Raw genomic sequence first — 25,958 nt, 5'->3', positions numbered from 1 at the left:
CAGGCTGCCTCCCAGGCTGAGCACTGAGACCCTCCACAGCCCAGGAGGCAGCCAAATGTTAAATGAAAGATCTGCAGCCTCTGTGTACTGGCTGAACACAGGATACCAGCTGCTGGACACCTCCACCTGTCCCGGGACAAAGCTCGGGGTATCTTGGAGTTTCTCTCTCTAGGTAACTGCCAACCAGTCTTCTCTACTCGGGTCTCCCAAGGTCTTACCTCTCCCCCAGGTAGTCACCAATGGCTGTTTTGTTGAGCCCTTCACCTTTATACAAGAACTGGGCGATGTCTTCACAGGTGTTCTTCAGCAGATCATTCTCTATTAAGAACTGGATCCCCTGGAAAGACAGCGACGACACCAATAGTGCTTCAGACCCCAGGAACATCCAGAAAGGAGGTGGGGGCACAGAAGAATGGGTGTGGGTGCTCTGGACACAGAGTAAGTGTCCAATAAGTACTTCCTATGTTCCGCAGGAGGCAGGGCTTATGACATGAGCTGCACTCTACAAAAGGGAAGGGAGGCTGTCTCAAATGCCCCAGGTTGCAGCTGACAATGTGGAAACCGCCACTTTACAGACTGCAGGCTCTGGCTGCTGGCTTTTGTCACTTACTTTTTTAGGATCCATGTTGAATTTTTTCCTGCCCATGGCTACCTGTTTGTTCCTCTGCATGTTCTTCCTGTAAAACAACCATCACAGCCACTTCAGTACTCTGGGTAATCGGGAATTTCTGAAAGACTGACATAACTCCCACATGTGTCAGTGAAGTGCAGTGATGTCTGAGATTTATTCAGTAAAGTTCAGGCACACTTGGGTCTAACTATGGAAGGTCAACTGAAATCCTGACCCTGGTCCTAGGCTCCTTTGTTTCTTCTACTACAGTGGGTTTCTTTTTTTTTCATGTCATTTTTGAAACTTTATTGAGGTTTAATTTACATGTCATATAACATACCCCTTTTGAGTGCACATCTGAACAATGTTTAATAAGTTTACTGAGTTTGGCAACTATCACCATAATCCAGTTGTAGAGCACTGTCATAGTTACGTATTAACTATGTAAGTTAATAGCTCATGAACTCATCTGTTCATCCGTTCATCTGCTGGGGGACATTAAAGCTGATTCCAGTTTTGGGCTATTTTAAATAAGAACGCTATAGATGCCCTCATGCATGTGGGCATGTTCTCCTTTACCTGAGTAAATACCTGGGAGGTGAACTGCTGGGCACAGCAGGGGTATACGGTCAACATAAGGAGGAACTGCCAGTTGGTTTTCCCCAATGTTTACACCGCTTGTTCTCACCAGCTCTCTGCAACACAAGGCACCACCTGTCTATTTAACTCTGGCCATCCTAGTGGGTGCAAAGTGGCATCTCCTCATGACTCATGATACTGAGCATTTTTCACATGTCTGTTATACATGTAAAAGCGTTCATGGGGTTTTTGTGCCTGCTTTTTAGTCAAGTTGTCTTTTTATTAGTGAGTTTTATGTGTTCTTTCTATATAGATTCCAGATACAAGTAATGGCAACCCACTCCAGTACCCTTGCCTGGAAAATCCCATGGACGGGGGAGCCTGGTAGGCCTATAGTTCATGGGGTCGCAAAGAGTTGGACACGACTGAGCGACTTCACTTCACTTCACTCACTTTCTATACAGATTCCAGATACAAGTCTTTTTTCAAATACAGGTAATGCAGGTATTTTCCCCTTATCTGTAGCCTGCCTATTCATTTCCTTTTTGAAAAATTTATTTGGCTGCGCTGAGTCTTGGTTGCCAGACGTTCAAGCTGGTTTTAGAAAAGGCAGAGGAACCAGAGATCAAATTGCCAACATCCACTGGATCATCGAAAAAGCAATAGAGTTCCAGAAAAACATCTATTTCTGCTTTATTGACTATGCCAAAGCCTTCTGTGGAAAATTCTGAAAGAGATGGGAATACCAGACCACCTGACCTGCCTCTTGAGAAACCTATATGAAGGTCAGGAAGCAACAGTCAGAACTGGACATGGAACAACAGACTGGTTCCAAATAGGAAAAGGAGTACGTCAAGGCTGTATATTGTCACCCTGCTTATTTAACTTATTTGCAGAGTACATCATGAGAAATGCTGGGCTGGAGGAAGCACAAGCTGGAATCAAGATTGCCGGGAGAAATATCAATAACCTCAGATATGCAGATGACACCACCCTTATGGCAGAAAGTGAAGAGGAACTAAAAGGCCTCTTGATGAAATAAAAAAGGAGAGTGAAAAGGTTGGCTTAAAAAGCTCAACATTCAGAAAACGAAGATCATGGCATCTGGTCCCATCACTTCATGGGAAATAGATGGGGAAACAGTGTAAACAGTGTCAGACTTTATTTTTGGGGGCTCCAAAATCACTGCAGATGGTGACTGCAGCCATGAAATTAAAAGATGCTTACTCCTTGGAAGAAAAGTTATGACCAACCTAGATAGCATGTTGAAAAGCAGAGACATTACTTTGCCAACAGAGGTCCGTCTAGTCAAGGCTATGGTTTTTCCAGTGGTCATGTATGGACGTGAGAGTTGGACTGTGAAGAAACCTGAGCGCCGAAGAATTGATGCTTTTGAACTGTGGTGTTGGAGAAGACTCTTGAGAGTCCCTTGGACTGCTAGGAGATCCAACCAGTCCATTCTGAAGGAGATCAGCCCTGGGATTTCTTTGGAAGGAATGATGCTAAAGCTGAAACTCCAGTACTTTGGCCACCTCATGCAAAGAGTTGACTCATTGGAAAAGACTCTGATGCTGGGAGGGATTGGGGGCAGGAGGAAAAGGGGACGACAGAGGATGAGATGGCTGGATGGCATCATCGACTTGATGGACCTGAGTTTGAGTGAATTCCGGGAGTTGGTGATGGACAGGGAGGCCTGGCATGCTGCTATTCATGGGGTCGCCAAGAGTCGGACGCGACTGAGCGACTGAACTGAACTGAACTGAGTCTTGGTTGCAGCACACAGGATCTTCAGTTGTGGCATGTGGGATCTAGTTCCCTGAGGTGAGGTGAGGTGAAGTCGCTCAGTCGTGTCCGACTCTTTGTGACCCCATGGACTGTAGCCTACCAGGCTCCTCTGTCTATGGGATTTTCCAGGCAAGAGTACTGGAGTGGGTTACCATTTCCTTCTCCAGAGGATCTTCCCCACCCAGGGATCGAACCCGGGTCTCTAGTTCCCTGACCAGGGATCAAACCCAGGCCCACTGCATTGGGAGTGCAGAGTCTCAGCCCCTGGACCACCAGGGAAGTCCCTATTCATTTCTTTTAAGAGTACCCTTTGTAAGAGCAGAAATGGTAAATTCTGACAAACACCAACTTGTCCATTTCTTTGAAGCAGCAAAAATTTTTTTTTTTTTTTAATGGCAAGTAAGAAAACTGTAATTCAGAACTGGCAAAGCAGAGACTGGACATGATAAGCTGGCTGGTTTCTGCTGGACATGCAGCTTCACTAATCCATATGGCCCTGTGCACACAAGTTTAAAATAACAAAATCCAACGGTCTCCTGAAGCTAGACGGGGAGACTTAGGCTTAGAAAAATACAGACATGCAGTGAATTAGAAACAGCCCATTTACGACATTAAGCAGTTAGAAATGGTCTGGGAACCCCATTGAAAATTAAACTCTCAAAGCAACTAACATTTCATGTAGTTAAAGGAAAAAAAGAACCAGCAGACACGCCTTGGCACTTTGTGCTGTAATCTCACTTCTATGTTCTCTTCAGTGTTAGGGAGGCACAAGCAAGCCTGCAGTGATGCCTAGACACAACTGGGCCTCCGGCCCTCTGGAGCTGCATCAGCAGCATCCGTTAAGCTTTTCCTTTACCCAAAGCAAAAAATGGAAACTCTAAAATAGGAACCCAGTGGATAAGAGAAGAGAAGAAATAGTTCACACAACAATTTAAAGGCAGTTTAAGATTTTGGGGGACCTGCCAAGTTCTCCAGTTCAGCCTTTCCAAAAACATCAAAAGCCTTCACATTCAGGAGTCCCTGCGCGGAAGGCAGAGAGTATGGCTACATATGTGCTAGCTCAGAAAAGAAGGCAGAAGACGCACTTTCTCCTTAAATGCGCGACATGGGCACAATTCCAGGCTGGCACCTGGCGATGCCACAGCCACAAAACCACCCGCAAAAGGACAGACTCACCTCTCTTCTGTGGACCCCAGGTTTTCAATTTCATTAGCTACTTCTGCTATCTCATCCTTCAGCCTCTGCAAAATACACAATCCAGAATCACCCGGAGGAAGAAACCACCAAAATCTCCAGTAACTCGCTCTGATCAAAAAGTAAAACAGAGCAAACAAAATAAAGACAACACCCCCCAAAACCTAAAAATTTTTGGAAAATTCGTCTGTTCAACAAATGTTTCTTGAGTTCCTACCAGACTGTAATCATTCTAGGGAATACAAAGAAGAAAAAGATAACACCCTGACCTCAAGGAGTTTACCGCCTAGGAAGAAGTTTATAACCATATGCACTACGTAAACTGCGTATTTCCCTGGAAAAGGGCTGCCTGGACAGTCTGCCGCAGGACAGTCTGCCGCAGCGCATCTGCAGCTCACTGAGGGGGGACAAACCAGGACAAACCAGTCCCCCAGGCACCCAGCTCCCCAGCCAGCAGTGCCTGTACTGGGTCAACACTGCCGCCAAGTGGCCGGCAAAGAGAACCACTCCTGGCTATGCCTTCCACCTCCTGCCCCTTCTAAGCAGGTCTGCACAGTGGACAGAGTTCACTGGCTTTGACTGAAGAACTGCTATGCTTTTCCAGCATTTACCAGTGAGGTAGGATTCAAAGAACTAGGTAACAGCAAAGTACACTCACACCAGCACTGGAGCAGACCCAGTCTTTCCTCGACGTGCTGCAGCTTAGGGTTACAAGGTGTGCCCCCTCCCTTCCCTGCCCTTGGGCTTCCAAATGTTTTACAGAGAATTCTAAAAGAAATGGCTTCCCCAAGGCCTAAAATAATCCAACTAATGACAACCTATCAAGAGATGTTTTCACTCCTATCTTACAGAAAAAGAAACTAAAGTTCAAAGAACCAAAATTCTCTCTCTAGAATTGCCCTGCCAGAAAATGGCCACCAGGATGTGGACGTGGGTCTGCTTAGCCTGAAGCCTGGGTTCAAGTCAGTCAGGAGACCTGGGGTCACTCTAGCCTGATAGCTGACCAGCTGGGTGCAGCTCACAGAGCACCCCCCACTTTGAGATTCCCTTCTCCCTTGTTGAGCAAAGCTGGTTGTCAATTCCGGCACCTAGTCCGAACTGTGGTGAGAGCAAGTCAGAAGGCGTCATGAGAGGACGCCTGGTCAAGGTGCTGCCCAGCTCCTACCTGGATGTCGGCCAGCAGCTCCTGCTTTCTTCGCCGAATGTTCTCCAGCTCCTGGCGCTCCTCTGCAGTTAGGTCACTGGGAACTACAAAAAAGGAGGGAAAGGTTACTAAGAAAGCTTTTACCTTACCAAAAATAAATACAATTCAGACCACAAAAGGACAAAGATACCACAGAAAAGGCAAGAAGCCTGTGTCGGAAATGACCGACTGCTGGGGAGACTCTGGCTCCCATTCACCATCAGGTTGACCAAAGTTAGAAAGGACCACGGATCACAGAGAAAAGCTCTGATAAAGGAACAGCTGTCACACACACACACGAGAAAAGGCTGCCTGTGGTGAGATGAAGTTGGCTAAGAATGAAAGAGGAGGACCATTAATCAGGCCCCAGCAATGTCCATCCCACAGGCTGGGGGACTCAGGCCCCTGGTTAACCAATCTCTCCGGGTCTCTGCTCCCTCACTGAATCCACCCTGACACGCGACGATGTATAGGACCCTAGCAGGGAGGGGGAGGCAATTGCAAACCAATGTGAATGACAGTCTTGTGCCACTTCTGGAGCGGGGAGGCTAGTATGTACAGAGAAAAAAATCTAGAAGGATACATCCCCAAATTGAAACAATGCTTAACTCTGGGGATGGGGTTATGGGGACTTTTCTCTCTGCTTTTTTGAACATTTTTGAATAATGTTTTAGAACGAGCTCTTATCATCAGAACAATTACTGTGGGCATCCATCTTTTGAGTAGGCGCCTAAGAGAGAACTGCTCCATGTGACGAGGTGGTCACAGGCCACGTGTGGGTAGTAAGCACTTGAAATGTGACTAGCCCAGTTTGAGATGTGCGGTGTATGTAAAAGACACACCAGACTGTACAAAAAAGTAACATATTTCTTTAATACTATTTTATATTGATGACACGTTGAAATAACTTGGTACACAAAATACAGTGTTTTAATTGCGCTCGCAGAGGCTGCTAGAGAGGAACACTGCCGTTGTGGCTCGTGTGACATTTCTGCTGGGTGAGAGTGAGGTCAGGGTGCACGACTCACCAGCCGTGCTGCTGAAACTGAACCTACTGCACTCAGAGAGCAGTTCTTCTCCCTGAATGTTTCATACAAATCATGTAAGACAGCGGAAGAGGGTAGAAACAAGAGACCACCACGATTAAGTCTCGGCACAGGTTAGTTAGCTATATCAGAGTCTCAGCTGACTTCTCCCTTTTAATCCAGCTTCCACCCTTAGAGTGGTTAACCAGGGGCCTGAGCCCCCCAGCCTCTGGGATGGAAATGGCTGGGGCCTGATTAATGGTCCTCCTCTTTCATTCCTAGCCACAGAAATGAAATCCACCCTTTCATAGAAAAGCGTCTTTCAAACTTCAAGACCCACAATTGCGAAACGCATTTGACTTCACAACCCAATCTGCCCCAAACACAACAATAACAAAACAATACTCTCATCATGTGAAATCCATTGACATTTCCTACTGTTTTAGTTTTCCTAACAGTAGCTTTAGCCCATGAAATTGATTTCATAGCCTAATAAATGCACTGCAGTTTGAAACACACTCCCAGTGTGTTTAGTGTACTCCCAGTACACTAAAGGCTGGAAGACACAGCCACCTAGAGATCCCAACAGACCACCTAAATGCAGCCCAGGCCTTCCACATGAGGCTTCAACTGTGTCTCTGGGAAGCCAGGGTGAACATTCCAACAGCTACTTCAGGAGAAAGTTAACTAAAAACAGCTTAGATCTAGTCTGAGCAAAAACCACTCTGAGAAACAACACAAATTCTACTGATTTACACCCCATTCTAGAGAAAGCAAGCCTAAAGGGAGTTTATTCTGCTTTTCCTGGACTTAACAAACCAGAAAAATTTCTAGTCCATGAAGATGAGAAGTTCCCTTTAAGAAACTAATTTTTTGAGGTTCGAAAAGACAAAGACTCATTCCAATATAACATGGTTTTGAGAATCTGAGGTAATAGTTCATCTCTTTAACAGCTATTCCACAGGGGAATGAACAACCAGACTTTGACTGTGAACCAGAGATGGCCTCATCAGATCACCAATGAGTCTCACCCCAATCAGAGGCAGGACTACAGTCCCCATAACAAGGTGCATTTAAAGCAGAACCACGATAAGAAAAATTTGTATCTCAAGACTGCTGGGTACCCTAAGAAGTCAAATTTTATTGTTCCAAACTGGAAACTCTCAGTGGTGGCTTTCTTTTCAGAATCTAAGCACTCAGCTATTCTGGGTTAGCCTTCACACAGGACAGTTTTTCTGGAAGGTCACGAGAGAATAAATAGGAAAGAGCTGGAGCATTTACAATGGAAGAAGGCATCGCTGGGTCTCCTCTCAGCAGAATAACAAGGCAGCTGGAAACAGGAGAAACAGAGGAGAGAGGGCATCAGGGTGCAAGCCACAGGCCAAGGGGAGGCACGGACGGAGAGGCATGACCTTGGTGCTGGGAGCAACTCCCAGGAGAGATGATCAGCGTGCACTCTGGTCTTGAGCGGAGCTAGTGGAGCACACACAGAGGCTCATCCAGGCTCCACAACAAAAGTTGTATGTAATCAGCTGTCAACTTGTTGAGTGGGGAAAGAGTAGACAGAGGCGAGAGGGCTGGAGGAGGGCAGGGGGCACACGAAGGGCAAGCAGGGTCCCTGCGTTTCCTCCTACAAAGGGGCAGGAGGCACTCATGAAAGACCACAGACAGAAATCAAGGTTGTGAATGTGTGTGTGAAAATCTCAAAGATGAAAATTAAGCGACCAAACATCTGTGATAAACTATCAGACAGGGAGAGAGTGAGGAAAAAGAATGCTGTGAGTGAAGGAAATCAGGAGAGAGTCTTTGATAAAATAATCAGCAGGACAAGAATATTAATACAGACCTGGAAGCACCTACCAGAAGATCAAAAGTCAGAAAAAGTTAATTCTGAGTGATTGCTTCTGGGAAGGGTGTGTCTGGGAATGGAGAGAAATGGGGAACATAAGCTCCTGAATATATGCTTTAAAAAAATACAGCTAGGTACAACTGGATTTTTTCTTTTTAATGAAAAATAAAAATGTTAATCTACGGTTATGAGAAAGATAGGCCTCCTATGTCCTGGTAGTCAGATGGACCTCTGTGCAGTTAGAACCAGCAAGACGTTCATTCACAGTTACTGTGAAGCAGTCTCCTGACATTAAGCCCATGATTTCTAAATCACTTCTCCATTCTACATTTAGTCCCCCTCAAATCACAACACTGCTTCCTTTATGGGTCAATAAATCACCTAAGAACTTACAAAAAAAAAGCAGATTTAGATCTCATTTTTCCAGTGGAATTTTGTTCTCAGATGAGAAAAAAAAAATCCAACATTTTAACAAATGTATTTTCCTTTGATTAAACTTATCAATGCAACACCAATGTTAAACTCAAGCCTTCATTCTCATATTGCTCATGAGGAAAAAAAAATTCACAGACAAAATGCTTAATTTCATTTAACAGCATGAAGAATCAAAACCACGGCTGGAGAGCTGAAGGAGAGAGGGGTCCCGAGGATCCTGGCTGGCATCTCCAGGACCCTGCAAGCCACCACCAGGACAGGAACAGCTGGTACTCAGAACCCACCACATCCACCCCGAGATTCTGAGGAAGTGGCAGGGGCACCTGGCAAAGGCATCTCTCTGCCCAGGCCCGGGCTCTCCTGTGTAGCCACTGGGGTTAAACTGTAAAATATCTGCTGATGGGCCAGATGGCAGAGCAACAAACAACTCCTCCCTCCCCCGACTGCCACGTGCTGCAGCCACACTTCTGTGCCAGGGAGGCAGCTAAGCCCTCTCCTTCCGAAAAGAATGGCAGCTAGGGAGGCAGCGGCCTGCACAGAAAGGACACAGAGCAGAGGCTGGGAGGCCTCGGGAATTCATGCCTGCAAAGGTTAATTTACAAGGTGTCCTGCTTCCAGCACGGGGACCATTCCAGCAGCAGCCCCTCACCATTCCCTCGCAAGGCTCCAATCTAATGAAGGGGATTAAAGAGCCTACAACAACAAGGGACCATTGTACTCAGCTGTGAATAGGAAAGCCACACAAGGGGACCCTCTATTTATTTCTTTATTTAAATGTTGCTCTGCAGATTTAACCAGCAGAAACCCAGAGCTGCAACGTGCTCCATCCAGCGCATACAAAGGAGGCTGTCTTAAAGGGACAGTGCCCTCCTTCCGGGCTGGGGGCAAGTAGAAATGCTCAGGGCGGCATCGCTAGGTCCAGCTTCTCCAGCCCCTGAGGCCACAGGCAGGTGCCCAGAGACCTGCAGTGAAGTCCAACCGAAAAGAGACATCTACTGACAGCAGTTTCCGTTCCACAAGAATACAGGCCAAGAGGGACCATGCTTGCTCTCTGTGCCTGGTCCCCAGGAGTGACGTACATCAAAGTGTTGGAGGTGCGCTTTAGGGCCCAGACACAGCTCCCTCAGAGGCTCCAGCTACACCGGGTCCCACTGCCTAGATTTAAATTTGCCTTACCTTTTCCACCATAATCATTGAGCATCATCCTTCTTATATATAGCCCCTGCCTTTTGGTGGTAACAAGGGTCCAAATTTAAACCAGGACAGCAGGACAACATTTTAAAAGGCAGGTCAAGAGTCAGAAGGCCCTCCCTTTCCCAACATGTGGAGAGGGTAGACAGACAGGTCTGGCCCCCATGCAGCCCAGGAGGGTGTCACTGTGCAGACGGGCTTCCATCCCTCCAGAGCTTGCGCCAGGGGGCCCTGCTAAGCAAGGCTGGACGGACCCTTTCCAGGCTGGAGCTTCATGAAACTGAAAACACACAAGGCCTCAGAAACCACCCGCCCGCCTGGAGCCACAGCAGCTGGGTCAAGGATGCCGATTAGCAGATGTAAAAACTATTGTACACAGAATGGATAAGCAACAAGGTCCTACTGCAGAGCACAGGGAACTATATTCAATATATTGTGATAAACCATAATGGAAAGAATATGAAAGAGAATGTGTATGTATATATACACACAAATATATATATATATATGAATCACTCTACTGTACCAGAAATTAACACAACACTATAAATCAACTATACTTAATTTTTTAAAAAAAGAAAGGTAAATTAAGCACTGGACCTTCCTGTACCCTCTCCAGAAACTGTTACTAGCTCCAGAGGGAACACAAGCTATATTTACGAACAGCTTTTGGGCTTAAGAGCACAAATCTGGGAAGCTGCCCATGACTGAGGGCGCTGTGTCCACTGCCTCCAGAGACAAAGATCAAAGAGCCGGCCGTGTGGCGAGTGCTGGTCACACACTGGGCCCTTCCTGACTCAGCCTGTGCAAATAGATCCTCCGGTCAGATCACTTGTACTGCCCCGCCCTGGGGTAAGTCACCTGGTCTCCCAGGAGATCCCAGAGCCTTCCAGTGTGAAAAAATTCTAAATACTAGAAAATAGTCAGGCTTTGGCTGACACACAAACAGTCAGCAAACTTTCACAAAACTCTCAATTCTGACCTGACACTAGAAATACACAAGGTCAGATATTCTTGACAGGGCAAGAAAACAACCAAAATTCACAGGGTCTTTAACAACAGGCAACGTAGAGATGAGTGAAACAGAAAGATACAATGACTAAGGGGCTTCGCTGCCAGCCTCACACTTAAGAGACAGACCTCAGGGTGCTGTCAGACCAGAGGACACAGAAGGACGAGGAAATGGGATGTGACTGAAACCGGAAACCTGGGGACACATACATGGCCAACTGGGTGCTGACCTGATCATCTCACGACTTTACAGAAAGTCTCCCAACCTTGGGAAACAATTCCTTTTCCCTCCGTAAGTCAAAACTATAGCAACCCTTTGTAAAATTTAATACCGTATTATTCTGCCTTGAAAAGGAATGAAATCCTGTCACATGCCACAGGATGAAGGAACTCAGAAGACATTACCCTCAGTGAAATAAGCCAGCCACAACAGGACCAATTCCGGACGATTCCACTTACATGAGGTACCCAGAGAAGCCAAGTTCACAGAGACAGAAAGTGGAACAGTGGGTGTCTGGGGGAGGGGAGAACCGGGAGCCAAAATTCAACAGGGACAGAGTTTCAGTTTCATAAAAAGTTCTAGAGATGGATAATGGTGATGGCTGTACAACTATGTGAATGAATGAACTTAATGCTACTGAACTATACACTTAAAATGGTAAATTTTGTTACATATATTTCACCACAATTAAAAATGAAACAAAAATTTTAATAGCAATATACTGAATTCCTGATTTCTGCTAAGCTTAGTCCTTTTTCTCAGAAGCTATGATCTGATTTTTGTATAAAGCACTGTAAAAAGAAGTGTCTCACCACCAATTTACAGCCTGTGCTGTGCTTAGTTGCTCAGTCGTGTCCGACTCTTTGCAACCCCATGGACTGTAGCCCGCCAGGCTCCTCTGTCCTTGGGGATTCTCCAGGCAAGAATACTGGAGTGGGTTGCCATGCCCTCCTCCAGGGGATCTTCCCAACCCAGGGATCAAACCCAGGTCTCCCACATTGCAGGCGGATTCTTTACTGTCTGAGCCACCAGGCAAGCAATTTACAGCCTAAGTGACTAAAAGAATGTAGACACACCAACAGGACCAAAAGGAATTAAATTGGCATGTGCTAGCATAACTGACATTCAACATCAAAGGTGAAAGGCGCCTTCCAGCAAATTACCAATGTGAATATTTACTCTTGTAGCTTAAATTCTTTCCACATAAAAACCACTCAGTCTCCCACCCAGAAGTAAGTATATTAAAGATTTTATTCCTATAGTCTGCATCTTTAAGGAAAACTTTATTCCTGTATCAATCTTATAGACATCTCATCTAACCACTAACCTAAAAATTCAGGCCTCCTTAACTGAGATGAGACACTGCCCAGGAGTTGAGGTAGGGCGCAACTGAGTGGGGCTTCACTGACCAGTGGTTTTGTGACCTGGGAAAAACCACCATCTCTCCCTTGGTTTCCTTAAGCAGGAATGGGCATGTCAGCATCCTCCCCCTTACCAGTGAGAGGGTGTCTATTAAACAGCTCCATAAACTGCCTCATGAAAGCAAAGTATTTTATCATCTTATCTTACTTAGAGAAGGAATGGACACATTTTATCTAATAAAAAGGAGAACTTGAAGACAGGTTTTTGTAATCAAAGGGAAATGAGATCAAATTTCAAGGTAGTAAAAGAGACAAAGTCATAAAATTGTATCCTAAAAGTTTGGTTTAGAAAATAAAGTTAACATCTGCTTTCAATAAAAGCTGAAAACTAGAAAACAATCATTTAAGAACCTCAAGCTTTTTCTAAAACCTGGCAGTGGTAATACGTGGTCCAGCTGGACTTCTGCAGCAGTTTCTTCCCAGTGCTCACACGACCAATCTCTGTCTCCAAGGCTGTTTCTGAAAGGGTCTTGTGGACTGAAAGCAGAGTTGGAGCCGGCTTGACAAGGAGAACCACGTTCCACCTCTGGCTTCTCGAGAAAGGAGCCCTCCACTCTCAGGGCAAGCCTGGGAGCTCCCGTCCCAGCAGACAAACCCCACTGTCATCCGTGCCCTTCTCCTTCCTCCCAGGCAGAGCAAGCACGCCCCCTCCCCAAGCCAGCTGCCATCTGGGCACTGCACAGCTGTGCCACCACACCCCTGCCCTCCAAAAGAGAGGCTCGGTGGGGACCCGAGGCACATAGCTCAGTTTCCTCTCACCTTACTCACCTTCCTAAAACCTACGTGCATGCTGGCCCTTTATAAAACCCTGACTATTTCTGCAGACTGAAACATTCCCCCTCAGCCAGACAGCTGGAACAGACCCATGGCAGCAAATTAAACAAGGGACTCCAGCTCCTCTTCTATGTGCATTTTTGGGAAGAGGGCTACTCATACCAGGGGAAGGTTCCCAAGTGTTTAATGAGTAAAATAAAAACTCCATGGGTGGGTTTGGAGGATGATCTCTCAGACTCTGCCCCTGTTTTCTGTCCTCCTTTTTTAAACCTCATCCTAGCAGGACCATACAAATTGGTTATTAGCTTATTCCTTAATCTGGGGCCTAGCAGAAACCACACTGAAGGCTGAAACCGCTATAAGAAGCAGCTACGGGAAAAAAGAAACCTAGGAAGAGAGAGCAGAATGCGAAACCACACGACAGATATGCAGAGAAGCAGCCGCTGCACACATCAGGCTTGCCTGGCTCCGGGGTGGGAGAGGCTGGCAGCGGCGCATAGTAATAGCAGAGGGATTCACGCGGCACAGGAAGCTCCACATGGTGGGCTCACCCCGCCACCCCCTGCCCGGCCTCTTACCCGGGGCGAGTCCCCTCTCCGGTGGCCCCAGGATCCCGGCAGCCCTGGGGCAGCGACGTCAACGCCCTGGCAGGTGGCAGCTGTCCGCTTCAGAGGCCATGGTGGCCCGGCACCGCGACCCCCCAGTCCCAAGCCCCCGGCCGCCCCGCCAGCGCCGGGTGGAAGCAGGGACGGAGCCCGCGCGGCATGTGCGCCCGCACTGCCCGGGCAGAGGCGGCAGCCAGGCGGGGACACAAAAGCTGAGCAGAAACCCGGGTTCGGAGGAAGTCGATCCTAGTGGGGAAGGCTGGCGTGGTTGGAGATGGCCGCGGAGCCAGCGCCAGGCGGACACTTCGAGCGTGTGCTCAGTCCTCCAGGCTTATTTCCATGAATGCAATTACAGCGCCCCGCCCACCGCGCCCCCACTCGAGGCCTCCGAGGGGGAGGGGACGCGCCACGAGCCTTTGCTCACAGACTGCAGCGGCTTTTTTCTCCCCCTTGGAAGCAAAAGACTGATGGTGGCTTCCCTAGGAGGGTGTTAACCCTTACTTAAGGAACCTCCCTCCCCGAGTGGATAAACAGGAGGGTAGGATCCAGAACGCAGACTATTCTGTCACCCTCAGCAGAAGGCCACCTCCCGTCTCCCCCTACCTCGACTCCCCCTCCCCCACCCCTCCCACCCCCACCCCCCAACCGCATCAGCAGGCAGGGACGCTGACCTGATGCTCCAACGTCCCCCCCACGCCCCACCCCTTCTGGTCCTCTGCAGCCCTAAGCCCCTTGTCTCCAGGTGATCTGCTCCAGCCTTTTACTAAAACGGCCTGCCTCCTACTCAGGCCACAAGCACCAGAGGCTCCAACCCAGCGTGCCAGTACACTCTGGTTAGGGCGAGTGGCCGGTGGGTCTAGGACAATACTGTAAGACGGCTGGTGACAAGAAACGTCACTACAGCCTGAGGAGTGGCTGTCCACCTCAAGGTGTGAGGATCACCAAGGGCATTGGCAGACACACACATTGGGGACCTCAGGCCCCAGAACTGGAGTCTGGAGGCTCAGGCCCCGTGTTAAAGCAGGACATGGGGTGACTGCAGGCTGTGTCTGTGAACTCCTCTGGGAAGCACTGCCTTTGACTAATAAGGGAAGAGACCTAAGGATTAAAACAAGTGCCAAATACACGAGGAGAAAAAGAGAAAATAAACCACTATACTAGATGAAGTTCTCCGATCTCAGCACTTCTGACATTTGGGGGCTCCTTCTGTGTGGGAGGGTGTCCTGTGCCTTAGAGCACATTTAACTGCACCCTGGCCTCCAATCCCTGGATGCCCACAGCAGCATCCCACCGTACCCCCTGAGAGGACAGCCCCACAGGCTTCCAGATATCCCAAATCCTCGCAGGGTCAAACCTCCCTGCCTAAGAACCACCACTCCAGACACACAACAAAAAGAGGAAAAAAACTAAAAACCCCACACTCTGGCCTGCCTTCCAATGCTCTGTCCTCAGGAAACTGCTGATAGACGGCTGACAGACGACTCCCTCCCTCCACTACACTAATGTGAGTTCCTTATCACCAGGACAAGGTCACCAGACTTGACCAACACTTGGGCTTTGCAGGCCCAGCCTGTCTTTAAAGAAACAGTCACAATATGAAAAATTTTATTTTTGTGTCATAGGAGTTCTCATCTAAAAGAATCATACCAAATCTATGAGAAATAAACCCTAAAATTATGAAATATCTGTTTAAAGCTACAAAGGAAGACAAGTTTTCAACAAACGTGCCAGCTGAGAGTCCCTACTAGATACTGGGTCTGGTAAGCAATCACACACCACCTGGCCCAGGGAGACAGGTTTCCAACCTATCTCTGTTTCCTTCTTGTTGTTCAGAGGCTCATCCTCCCCAGCCATCAAGACCACCTCTTCCAGAAAGAACTCCCTCAGTTCACACAAAAGAACCATCACTAAACGCCTTCTTCATCTATACGGTCTCCTCTGAACGTGTTTGTATCACAAAGTTTAACACCTGGTTGGACACTGTCCTATTCGCAGGGGGGTTTCTGTCCATGAAATGAAGCTCTTGCCTTCCAGTAAAATATCATAAATATTCTCACAGCACTCTACACAGTCCTAAGGGCTACATCCCCCTTTTTGAGGTAAGATCAAAACAGGCACACAAACCCTCCAGGGATTTAAAGGTCCCAGTAGGTGGATCCTGACATCACTTCCTGTGCACAACTCGGTCCATAAGGCACAGGCTTGCTGTGGCTTGTCCTGAACCCACCAGCTACAACTGAGCAACAGAGGATCCACTGCTGGGGCTGGACTTGCAACGTGTAAACTGGCAAAGACCTCAACGTGCCTCCAGGCCAGACTTGCTGGCAGCAAAGCCTACACCACAGTCAATTCTCTGCACAAACAGTATGATCCGAGGAAGCAAGGAGACAAGAAGTGACAGGGAAAAGCTACCGACAGGAAGTCTGCAGTGTGGCTCGCCTCATATCTACAGACAGATCTCAAATAAATAGCCCCATAATCAAGTTTATGAAATCACAGCGATGATTGGAGAAAAAGACTGGGCACAGGGTAGTAATCTCAGGAAATCTACCAACAGAGAAAATAAAAGCTTTAAAAAATTACTTTCTCAGACTCATACTCCAACAATCTTTTGGGGAAAAAAATGGTTACCACCCATAAACTAGGTGCTCTATTAGTTACTGCAGAAGATACAGAGACAGTAAGATGTGGGTTTAGCCCCCAAAGAGCTTCTGTGTTCCTGTTCCTTTTAAAGAAAAAGAATCAAGCAGCCTATGTGCCAATGGAACACTGGTGACAGGTGCTGTGGGGTCAGCAACAGCAAAGCCGGCAAAGCCGGTTGTCCCAGAGGCCTCATGGGAGCTGAGGCCGGGCCAGCGGGGAGAGGGCACAAGAGGCTGGGGACAAAGGACAAACAGGGATACAGAACAAACTGGAAACTCCTGGAAAAGCTGCACTAGTCAGAAAGGGTGTCCTCTGAGTCTGGCCTGAAGACATCTGACTGGTATCTTGGTGTCCTTTGAGTCTGGCCTGAAGACAACATCTGACTGTTGTTGGACAGGCAGTGAGGCAGAGTCACAAGGGGTGCGGGCGCACCAGGAGAGAGGGATAGGCAGCATTTCTGGGGTGACCAGAGAGAAGTGACAGGGACACAGGGCATTCATCTAAGGCAGCGAAACTTCAGCTCAGGAGTGGGGGCACAGAACTAAGTGTCTTCTGCCCTGACAGCTCAGAGCTTCCACGGCCACCCACCTGTGCTTAATTCCAGACAACTCCTGAGAGGCAATGAATCAGTGTCTTTCAAATTATCAGCATCACAAACTTGTTAATCCTACGCATCCCCAAGCCCCCCATCCTCTGGGCAAAGGCCCCAGGTCAGCCTGCACTCCCACCTGCCCTGCTTCTGCATCACAGGAAATGCAAGCACGGACTTTTCAACCATTCTACTCCATTCCTTCTGCTTTCAAATGCTGAGTTACTCTTTAGTAGAAGCTAGGAGCATATACTGAGCAACTGAACTGAGGAGCGTATATTGGAGAAGGAAATGGCAACCCACTCCAGTATTCTTGCCTGGAGAATCCCAGGGATGGTGGAGCCTGGTGGGCTGCCATCTATAGGGTCGCACAGAGTCGAACATGACTGAAGCAACTTAGCAGCAGCAGTTGCAGCAGCAGGAGCATAAATGCTTCTTCAAAGCAGCCAAGACTGGCTTCTGTTCCCGCTCTGAGAAGGGCCGGAAGCAGTTGAGGGGGTAGCAGTTCCTAACTCTAACCTCAGACTGGAAAGGGTTGGCTCCTGGTGCCAGACATCAACCCTTCTCAGAGCTGCCTGAGGTCCAGAGAAGGCTCTCAAGGTTTGAGAGAAGCCTGAGAGCGGCTGCAGGCACCGACCCAGGCTCCTGCTCTCCAGGTCCCAGCAGCCCTGAGTCCGTTCACAGGCAGCAAAGCTGGGGCAGCAGGCAGCCCGCCTTCCAGATGGGGGCCTGCTCCCAGCCCCAGCACAGGGACTCATCCCTGCTGGGGCCACTCTCGGGGTCCTCTCCCTCTTGCCCTTGGCAGAGGGTGCAGCAGGGCGGTAGGAAGAAGGGAGGGAGGCAGGATGCGGGCAGCTCTGCCCCTGGAGACGCAGGGTGGCTCTGTGCCCTCCACCACCAGCTCTGGAAGGCGAGCTGACCCGGGAGAGGGCACAGGCCTCCTCCATCTAATACAAACAGATCCTCACTCTAATCTACCCCCAAAGACCAGCAAATTCCATGCAAGCTAGCGTGATTACCATGGCTGGAGAAAGCCACCAAGAAAATAAAACGATCTGAGCACAGGCAGGAGGACCCCAGTGGGGGAAGGTGGTCTTCAGTTTGTACATCGCTTTCTAAAAATACTATTTACCTTAACAACAAGAGTTTTACAGGAAGTGTGACGGATAAAACAATATTAAAGTTCACATGGAAAATGCGTATGCGAATAGCAAAGGCAACTATCAAGAGGAAGAAGGGTAATGTGAGAGAGCTGCTGCCAGAGATTGAAGTGCGGTGGTGGCGGCAAAGTTGCTTCAGTCGTGTCCGACTCTGTGCGACCCCATAGACAGCAGCCCACCAGGATCCCCCGTCCCTGGGATTCTCCAGGCAAGAACACTGGAGTGGGTTGCCATTTCCTCGTCAATAATTGAAATTTCAGCAATAGAGAAGGAAAACAGCAGAAAAGAACCTCAAGAAATACTGAAACACTTCAAGTCATGAAGTCTCATAAAGAAAGTATTTTTAAAAGATACAAAAATATAAAGAAAAATAGGATTATTCAGTCAATGGTGGTAGGGCAATTAGCTACCCATTTGAGGGAAAGCTAAGCTGAATGCCTACCTCATTTATATCAGAATAAATTCTAGCTGAATCAAAGATTTTAATATAAAAAAAGAAACCACAGAAATTCTAGAATAAAGCATAGATTAATAAGGTCATAATCTCAGAATCTGTTCAATTTGCTGTAATAAAGTGAAAGGCTTCAGAATGGAAAATAAAGTTCTATGAGCTAAAAGGTAAACAACCAGGACAGCAGACGTGCAACACCTGTGACAGAGGCTCACGCGTTTCCAAAGGAGAGGACCACACAGAGCTGTGAGACCACGGTGCACAAGCCGCAAAGGACAGAAAAGGCAGACACAGAAACACAGTGGCCAGACACGAAGGACGGACGCTTTAACCCTCCAGTTAAAGCTTCCCGAGAGCCTGGCAGAAACAAGCGTCTACCAAAGGACCGAGGGTCCAGGCTCCGCTGGGGGAGCGGAGAGGGCGCAAACTTCGAGCAGTACTTCTCCATTCAGCAACTGCATTTGAGAACTTACCCAACGGACATGTTCTCAAAAGTGCAAAAGTGAAAGCTGCTGCTGCTGCTGCCGCCAAGTCGCTTCAGTCGTGTCCGACTCTGTGTGACCCCATAGACGGCAGCCCACCAGGCTCCCTCATCCCTGGGATTCTCCAGGCAAGAATACTGGAGTGGGTTGCCATTGCCTTCTCCAATGGAGGAAAGTGAAAAGTGAAAGTGAAGTTGCTTAGTCGTGTCCGACTCTTAGCAACCCCATGAACTGCAGCCTACCAGGCTCCTCCGTCCATGGGATTTTCCAGGTAAGAGTACTGGAGTGGGGTGCCATTGCCTTCTCCTAAAAAGCTATTTACACACAATTTGGTCGTTAAAAAGAGTAAGCTGGTCACAGATGACAGCACAGAAAGATGTCCCAGACACGGTGCCACAAGAAGGAACAGGACACCACGCATGTGACACCGATGCTGGGAAATGCACAGATCTGAGAAGGATGCACTTCAAACTGTCGACAGGGACCCTCTCCAGAGACAAGGAGTGTGGACAGGGAATGAATACAGGCAGCGATGCTGCACTTTATACCCTTCTGTTTATCTGGATCCAAAACTAAGGCAAAATTTTACGCTGAAATCTCTATTCAGAAAAGAATATGGAAATGTCACCAACCAATTACCCCAAAACATTTGCTCAGCTTACACCCAAGTATTTCTTTTGTGGGAGGAACATACCTGGAGTCCTGTTATATATAATGCATGTGAAATCCCTGGGGGAAACTATACCATCATGCTGTGTTGTCTATGTAGGATTCCACTGGACTTCCGTGAATCAGAATCCTGAACTCTTAACAGAAGAGACAAAGAAGAGACTCAAGATGCCAGAAAGAGAAGAGATGCAGAAACAGTCACCAACTTGGAAGAGAAATGTGCTGTATTTTTCTAAGTCAGAAGTTAAGCTTTCATGATTTCTCTGTAGGGTAAAGAAGGAAGATCATACAAAAGTCAAGAAATTATCTTCGGAAGAAGGGAAGGAAGTGGCAGGGCGAGTCCTGACCATGAGCAGAGCTGAGGGCAGCAAGCCTGACTTCTGTGTCCATCCTCCCTGGTGTGTCACAACCAGCACGGGCTCAGGAGGAGGACAAGTGGGTCCCAAGAGCAGCGAGTCTCAGCAGCGCTGCCCAACGCCAGCCCCAGGGGAGCTCCATGTGCCCTGGGAGCCAGGGCCCCACGAGCCTGAGGCCCCTCTGCACTAGTGACAGTCCCAGCTGCAAGGTGAGCCCATCTGAGTCCCTATGAGCGGAAGCTCTTCACAAGGTAACAGGAGAAGACAGAAGCTGTTACAAGAATCTTTCTAAAAAGGAAATCTCAGCTTGGCTTCAGCAAACAGAGAAGCAAAGACAAGAACAATGTAAATTCAGTAAAGGTGCCTTTGGAAGGCTGTCAAAATGCAAGGGAAAAGTGAGAAGTGGATACTATATAAAATGTGCAGAAGGTCTAGCCCTCCACTTTTAAGGTAACCAGCAGCAAACTATATGTAGGCAGAGTCAGCCCCTCCCCATCACCACCACCAACACACTCAGCGAATCTTCCAGAGCCACAGGGAGGGCTGGGTGGCAAGGTCCTAATGCCTTGCCATATCTACCGCATCTCCCTTGCCCTCGGCTCCGTGGCCCACTCTAGAGGCTGGAGGATGCCAGTCCTGCGTCCTGCCAAGACCATACTCCCTGCCTGTTCTTTCCACAATGCTGGCTCCTCAGACAACTCCAAGTGCTGCCTTCCACACCCCAACTGTCTCCTGGATGCTGGGTCCTGACCACCGACAGCCAGCCCTATGCTTTTATGTTCCACAGCAAAGAGAACTTGGGAGGCTGTGGAAAGCCTCAGATGACAGATAAAGGTCCACTCTTTTCAGAGCAGAACCTGAGCCTCATTTCTTCAACCTCCTTCATCAAGAAGAAAGGGCAGTCCTGACCCTCTGTTCAGTGCTGCAGGCACTCACGCTGGTGTGCTCCACAGACAGCCTATGAAATTGAGACCAGAGCCTATGAAACTCAGACCAGAGAGAGGCCCCTTCAAAACTGGTCCTGGCAGATGGTGATGCAGGTCCGCTGAGATGTGTGCTTTGTACAATGCCAAGAGCTCTTGCTTAAAAATAAAGATGTAACCATTTTTGGTTCTGCAAAATACAAACTCAACCGGTGAGGAAGGGAGTAGGGAGTATCTATGGGATGTGCACTTATAGCACCTCTGCTTTCCGAATTAAAACTCCCCCCAGCCTCGGCAACTTGCCCAATGTGAGGCTGGAGCAGTGGCAAGGACCACATTGAGAGGGCGGGATAAGGGGTAAGTTACCACCAGACAGAGTATTTCAGATGCAACCTGAAAATCCAGTGTCCTGAGGGAGAGATACTCTACTCAATTCCATTTCAGTCAGTATATTTTCCTACAAATAATACTAACTTATACATATATAAGATCCATAGCCTAAAATATTTTTTCATTTCCATTATTTGAACTTGACGACAAAGCCCAATTGTGACCTTTGCACACTTCCTGACAATGAACTATGTACGCGGTGTTACTTCCAGTTTAGAGATGAGGTAAGATTCAACGAGTATAAATAATCCAGGAACAGACCAAGTCCAACTCAAACTCTCTGGCTGAGCCATCAGCTCTTTCTTTTCTCTCCCCAGAATAATCAACCGTGCCACGTCAGCTCAGCACTCACTGCGCATCTGCATGTGCCCGGCCAGCGCTGGGGCTGGGATTTAAAGAGCTCAGCAGGGGGCTCCCAGCAGGGCAGGCGGCGAGCCCTCAGCAGCGGCACAGGCGGCCACCGCGGCCAGGCTGCTCAGGACTTGGACAAGCCTCGGAGCCTGGACTTGAGGACCGATGCAGATGCAGAGAGAATGTGGATGCATGGATCACACAAAGGGACGAGGCCAGGGGGCTGCGTGCCTGGGGACAGTGAGCACAGCTCCGCTCAGGGCCCGGGGCGCCCGGCAGAGCCTGAGCTGTGCCGGTGAGAGTCCCGTGTGCCCCTCAGCAGGGAGCTGGGATCCCAGTCCTGAGAGAAGGTTCAAAGGCAAAGCAAGGGGGTCAAACATTCCAAAGGTAACAGCTAAAAACAGCCTCAGATGGCTAAGAAAACAGTGCTCAATTCAGTGTAATGGTTAAGTCTCACACACCTGCATAACTGGACACTATCCTTACACACGCGTACATAACTGGACACTGGTTAAGTCTCAGTTACACACACCTGCGTAACTAGAGTGGAACCTGATGAGCCTAAGTAAGAGGGAAGGACAGAGGCAAAGCCATGTCTGTAACTGAAGGATTGCAGATTCTCATGCAGCAGGTAAGATCTGACTTCTTCAGAGACATTTTTTAAACCTTGATTCCCCTGTGTTGGGTGGCCCTTTGGGTGACAATCTAATCAATTCAGCTGTGTGAGAAGCACATGCTGACACTTCACCCGCCCTCTCGGGATGCTGGGGACCGGCCCGGGAAAGTCCATTTGCTCCCTTCACTTTCACACATGCCCGATGCCATTTCTGTCATCTCATCTCAGTATCTAGGGGCAACTATCTTATCAACACTGCGCCCCCCTCAATGTCTCAAACAAACAACAAGATGAAACATTCCGGGGCAGGGGGCGCTGAGGGAAATGGAGAACCACCCATTCTGAAGACTACTTTCTCAAAGCAAAGTTGCCCATTAATCCTATCTCTAAAAATTGATTTCTAAATGCCCTAGCCCTACTCCCATCCATGAATCAAGGGCACACACACTGAGCAGTTTATGTTGAATGTTAAAGCCTCTAGGATGGCCAGAAGCTGACAGCATGGAACCCCTTGATTTTGACTTTAAAGTGACTGTTGGCACCACCTCAGGGAGTCTGAAGCCAGGCCACCAGGAAGGAGCAGCGGCAAGTAAGAGGGAAGAACCAGCTCAGTGAGCAGCGGTCACCCTCTGCTGAGGCCGGGCCAGTGCACCCCGACCACCCCAGCATCATCCACCAGTGTCTTCCTCCCCTCTCACAAGGGTCCCCTTTCGAGCTAGACACCTTGGCTACCGCGGACACACTGCTCAGATACAAAAGCTCCCACGGGGGCAGTTCAGCCCTGACGGAGAACCGCTTCATCATCATCCCCTCCTCACATGCCGGGTGTTGTCAACACCAAATCCCCCTCTCCCCCATAGGCTTTCACACACAGTATAGCTTTTCGAGCCACCCTGTGGGGTATGGTCCACAATACTGTCTGACACAAAGGTGAAACTTCAAATACATTTTACAGTGAACCAGATAAGGAAAAAGATAAAAATGATCCCTAAAGCTTATTATCATTTTCCCAAAATCCATTTTGAAAAACAGCTTAATATTTATTTCTGACTTATTCATATCATCCAATACCAGCTACAAACCAGTATACATTTTGCTTTTTGTCTTAAAGGCACTAAAACATGGCCATCTGGGACTTTCCTGGTGGCCCAAGTGAATAAGAATCTGCCTGTCAGTGCAGGAAACCTGGGTTCAATCCCTGGTCTGGGAAGATTCCACGTGCTGCTGAGCACCTCAGCCCATGCACCACAACTATCGAAGCCTGCATGCTCTAGGGCCTCCAGCCCCAACTGATGAGCCCCCGTATCGCAACTACTGAAGACCGTGCGCCTAGAGCCAGCACGTCGCAACCACCGAGCCTGCGTGCTGCAACAACTGGAGCCTGCACGCTTAGAGCCTGTGCTCCACAGCAGGAGCAGCCACCTCGAGGAGACGCCCGTGCACCGACGCTAGAGCACAGCCCCCGCTTGCCGCAACTAGAGAAAGCCCATGTGCAGCAACGAAGACGCAGGGCAGCCATTAATAAATAAATAAAACGTAGTAGTGTGTACGTGTCAAAAACAAATCAAAAACAAAACAAAAAATACATGGCCATCTGATGAAAGTATCACAATAAAACATACACAGACCCACACACAAAACTTCAAGACACTGGAGAGCCCTGACCTAGGGTGCTTTAAAGCCAGTTCTTCTGCAAAAGCTTTTGGGATTTAGAATCCACAAAACTTGTCACCCCTTTACTCTTAGCTTCACTGTTTACAGTGTGGGTGTGGAGAAGACAAAGGAAGTTCCCCAGACCCTGCAAGGCTTCAGTCCTTACTTACCTAATACCAAAAGAGGAAGATCAAACAACTACGGATTCCCTCTGTTACATTTTTATTTAATAAAAAGTTATTATTCATCCTGAACCTCACGGTTATTATTCATCCTCAGGTACTTTCAAACCTGGTCTCTAACATCTTTCCTTTTTTAGTGTCACACTGGTGTACACGCAACTTTCAGCGCTTCTAAGACTGTTATTCACTCAGGAAGTCAGACGCCATCGCCAAGTAGGAGGGCAAACGCCACCAAGACGCACCCAGGGCGGATCCCCAACAAGAGGCAGAGTGGGGGTGGGGGCTGGGGGACACTTTCAGTTTAAAAACACAGTCTCTCTCTCTCTCTCTCTCTCTCTCTCACACACACACACACAAGCAAGAGCCTTTCAGTTGGTACTCCTCAAGGGGCTGTAAAACTGTGGTCACACAACACATGTCGTCACACGTTGATCAAAAGAGATACCTAAACCTCACCCCACACACCCAGACCAGGCCTGGACTCACCATCCTCTTCTTCGGTTTTAAGGACCATCTTTTCTGTCACAGCAGGACCCCGAAGGCTGCCGGGGTGTGTACTCCTGGGAGGCCGGGTGGGGCGGGAATACCTGTGGGCTGTCCAACGCTGGGACAGCTCAGAGCTGCTTCCTGGACTGCCGGGGAACTCCCTGGCAGCTCTCCTGGACCAATCAGCCTCCATCCACAGAAGCGTCACTCCCAGTTCACTGCCACCACCCAGTTCCTGAAGTCAAGCTCAAGGAGCTCCCCAGAGGTTAACCACCTCCTCCCTGGAAGCAGTCTGAGGCTGGAGTCCAGTGAGGAACAGTGGCACTTCTGGTCTCAGACTCAACCCAAAGCAATAGACAGGGCTGGCGTTTCTCTCTTCACTTCCCAAGCACTTGCTTAGAACAAAATGACTTAAAAACACTGGGTTGTCTCACAGTGAGGTAACAGCGCACTTCCCAAGAGCGTGACTAAGAGATCATAATCATTACAGTATGTTATGAAGTCACAGGATAAAAATAGGAGGCAGATTTTAGAGGCAAAAAAAAAAACAACCAAACCCTAAAACAACTAAGGGCATCATTCCCATATAAGTTCAACTTCATCCCCATTCTATGTTCTAATATATTGCACCAAACTGTTCTTTTCTGCATATTCTTAATATATTCATGACACATTTATTGTTGAAATTAGATAATAGTAGTTGGGGGGGCCCTTAATCCTATCACTCAGGGATAACCACTGATGACATTTCAGTATATGTTCTTAATATTCGTCCAGATTTTTGTTTTCTATATTATATTCTCATTCTCTCTTACATATTTAACTCTTTATATATATATATATATATATATATCTCAACATCTATATCTCTCATTACAGCTGCCATATTTACTACATATAATAACCACATATACTATATAATGAAATATATTTATCCTTCTCTTAAGATATATTCACCTCAAGAGATAAGTATACAGATGGTCCGTGACTTTCAATGATTGACTTTTTTTGTGGCCATGCTGTGGGGCATAAGGGATCTTAGTTCCCCAACCAGGGATCAAGCCTGTGCCTGTGCAGTGGAAGCACAGACCCCAAACCACTGGACTGCTCGAGAAGTCTCACAACGGTTGACTTACGACTTTTCAATTTTATTATGGGGGGAAAGTGATACACAGTCAGTAGAAACTATACTCTGAATGTTGCTCTTTTCTGGGTTAGCAATACGTGGTCCGATCCGTTCCTGTGTTGCTGGGCAGTGGCAGCGAGCACAGCCCCCAGTCAGCACACTGTCACGAAGGGGAACAACCGACACTCTTACAACCACCCTGGACGCAGACAACTGTT

At 48.1% G+C, this 25,958-nt stretch overlaps 1 protein-coding gene across 5 annotated transcripts in view; it reads right to left on the bottom strand.

The window, feature by feature from the left end:
* Positions 1-25,958, bottom strand: part of CYTH1 (cytohesin 1) — a 79,717-nt gene that overhangs the window by 17,312 nt on the left and 36,447 nt on the right. For 2 of the 5 annotated variants that reach the window (XM_061389856.1, XM_061389855.1), the window contains 4 exons: positions 5,334-5,416; positions 4,151-4,215; positions 611-677; positions 219-337 (listed from right to left, as the gene is read on the bottom strand). In XM_061389856.1, coding sequence (XP_061245840.1) covers positions 219-337; positions 611-677; positions 4,151-4,215; positions 5,334-5,416 — 334 coding nt within the window. Of the gene's footprint in view, positions 1-218; positions 338-610; positions 678-4,150; positions 4,216-5,333; positions 5,417-13,636; positions 14,218-24,614; positions 24,973-25,958 lie in introns of those variants that run through there. The other 3 variants (XM_061389854.1, XM_061389857.1, XM_061389858.1) reach the window with 3 other exon arrangements.

This window comes from Bos javanicus, chromosome 19 (genome assembly GCF_032452875.1).
Source record: "Bos javanicus breed banteng chromosome 19, ARS-OSU_banteng_1.0, whole genome shotgun sequence".
In the NCBI taxonomy this organism is placed as follows: Eukaryota; Metazoa; Chordata; class Mammalia; order Artiodactyla; family Bovidae; genus Bos; species Bos javanicus.
The sequence above is the reverse complement of the archived record's forward strand: the minus strand, read 5'-3'. Positions and strand labels throughout refer to the sequence as shown.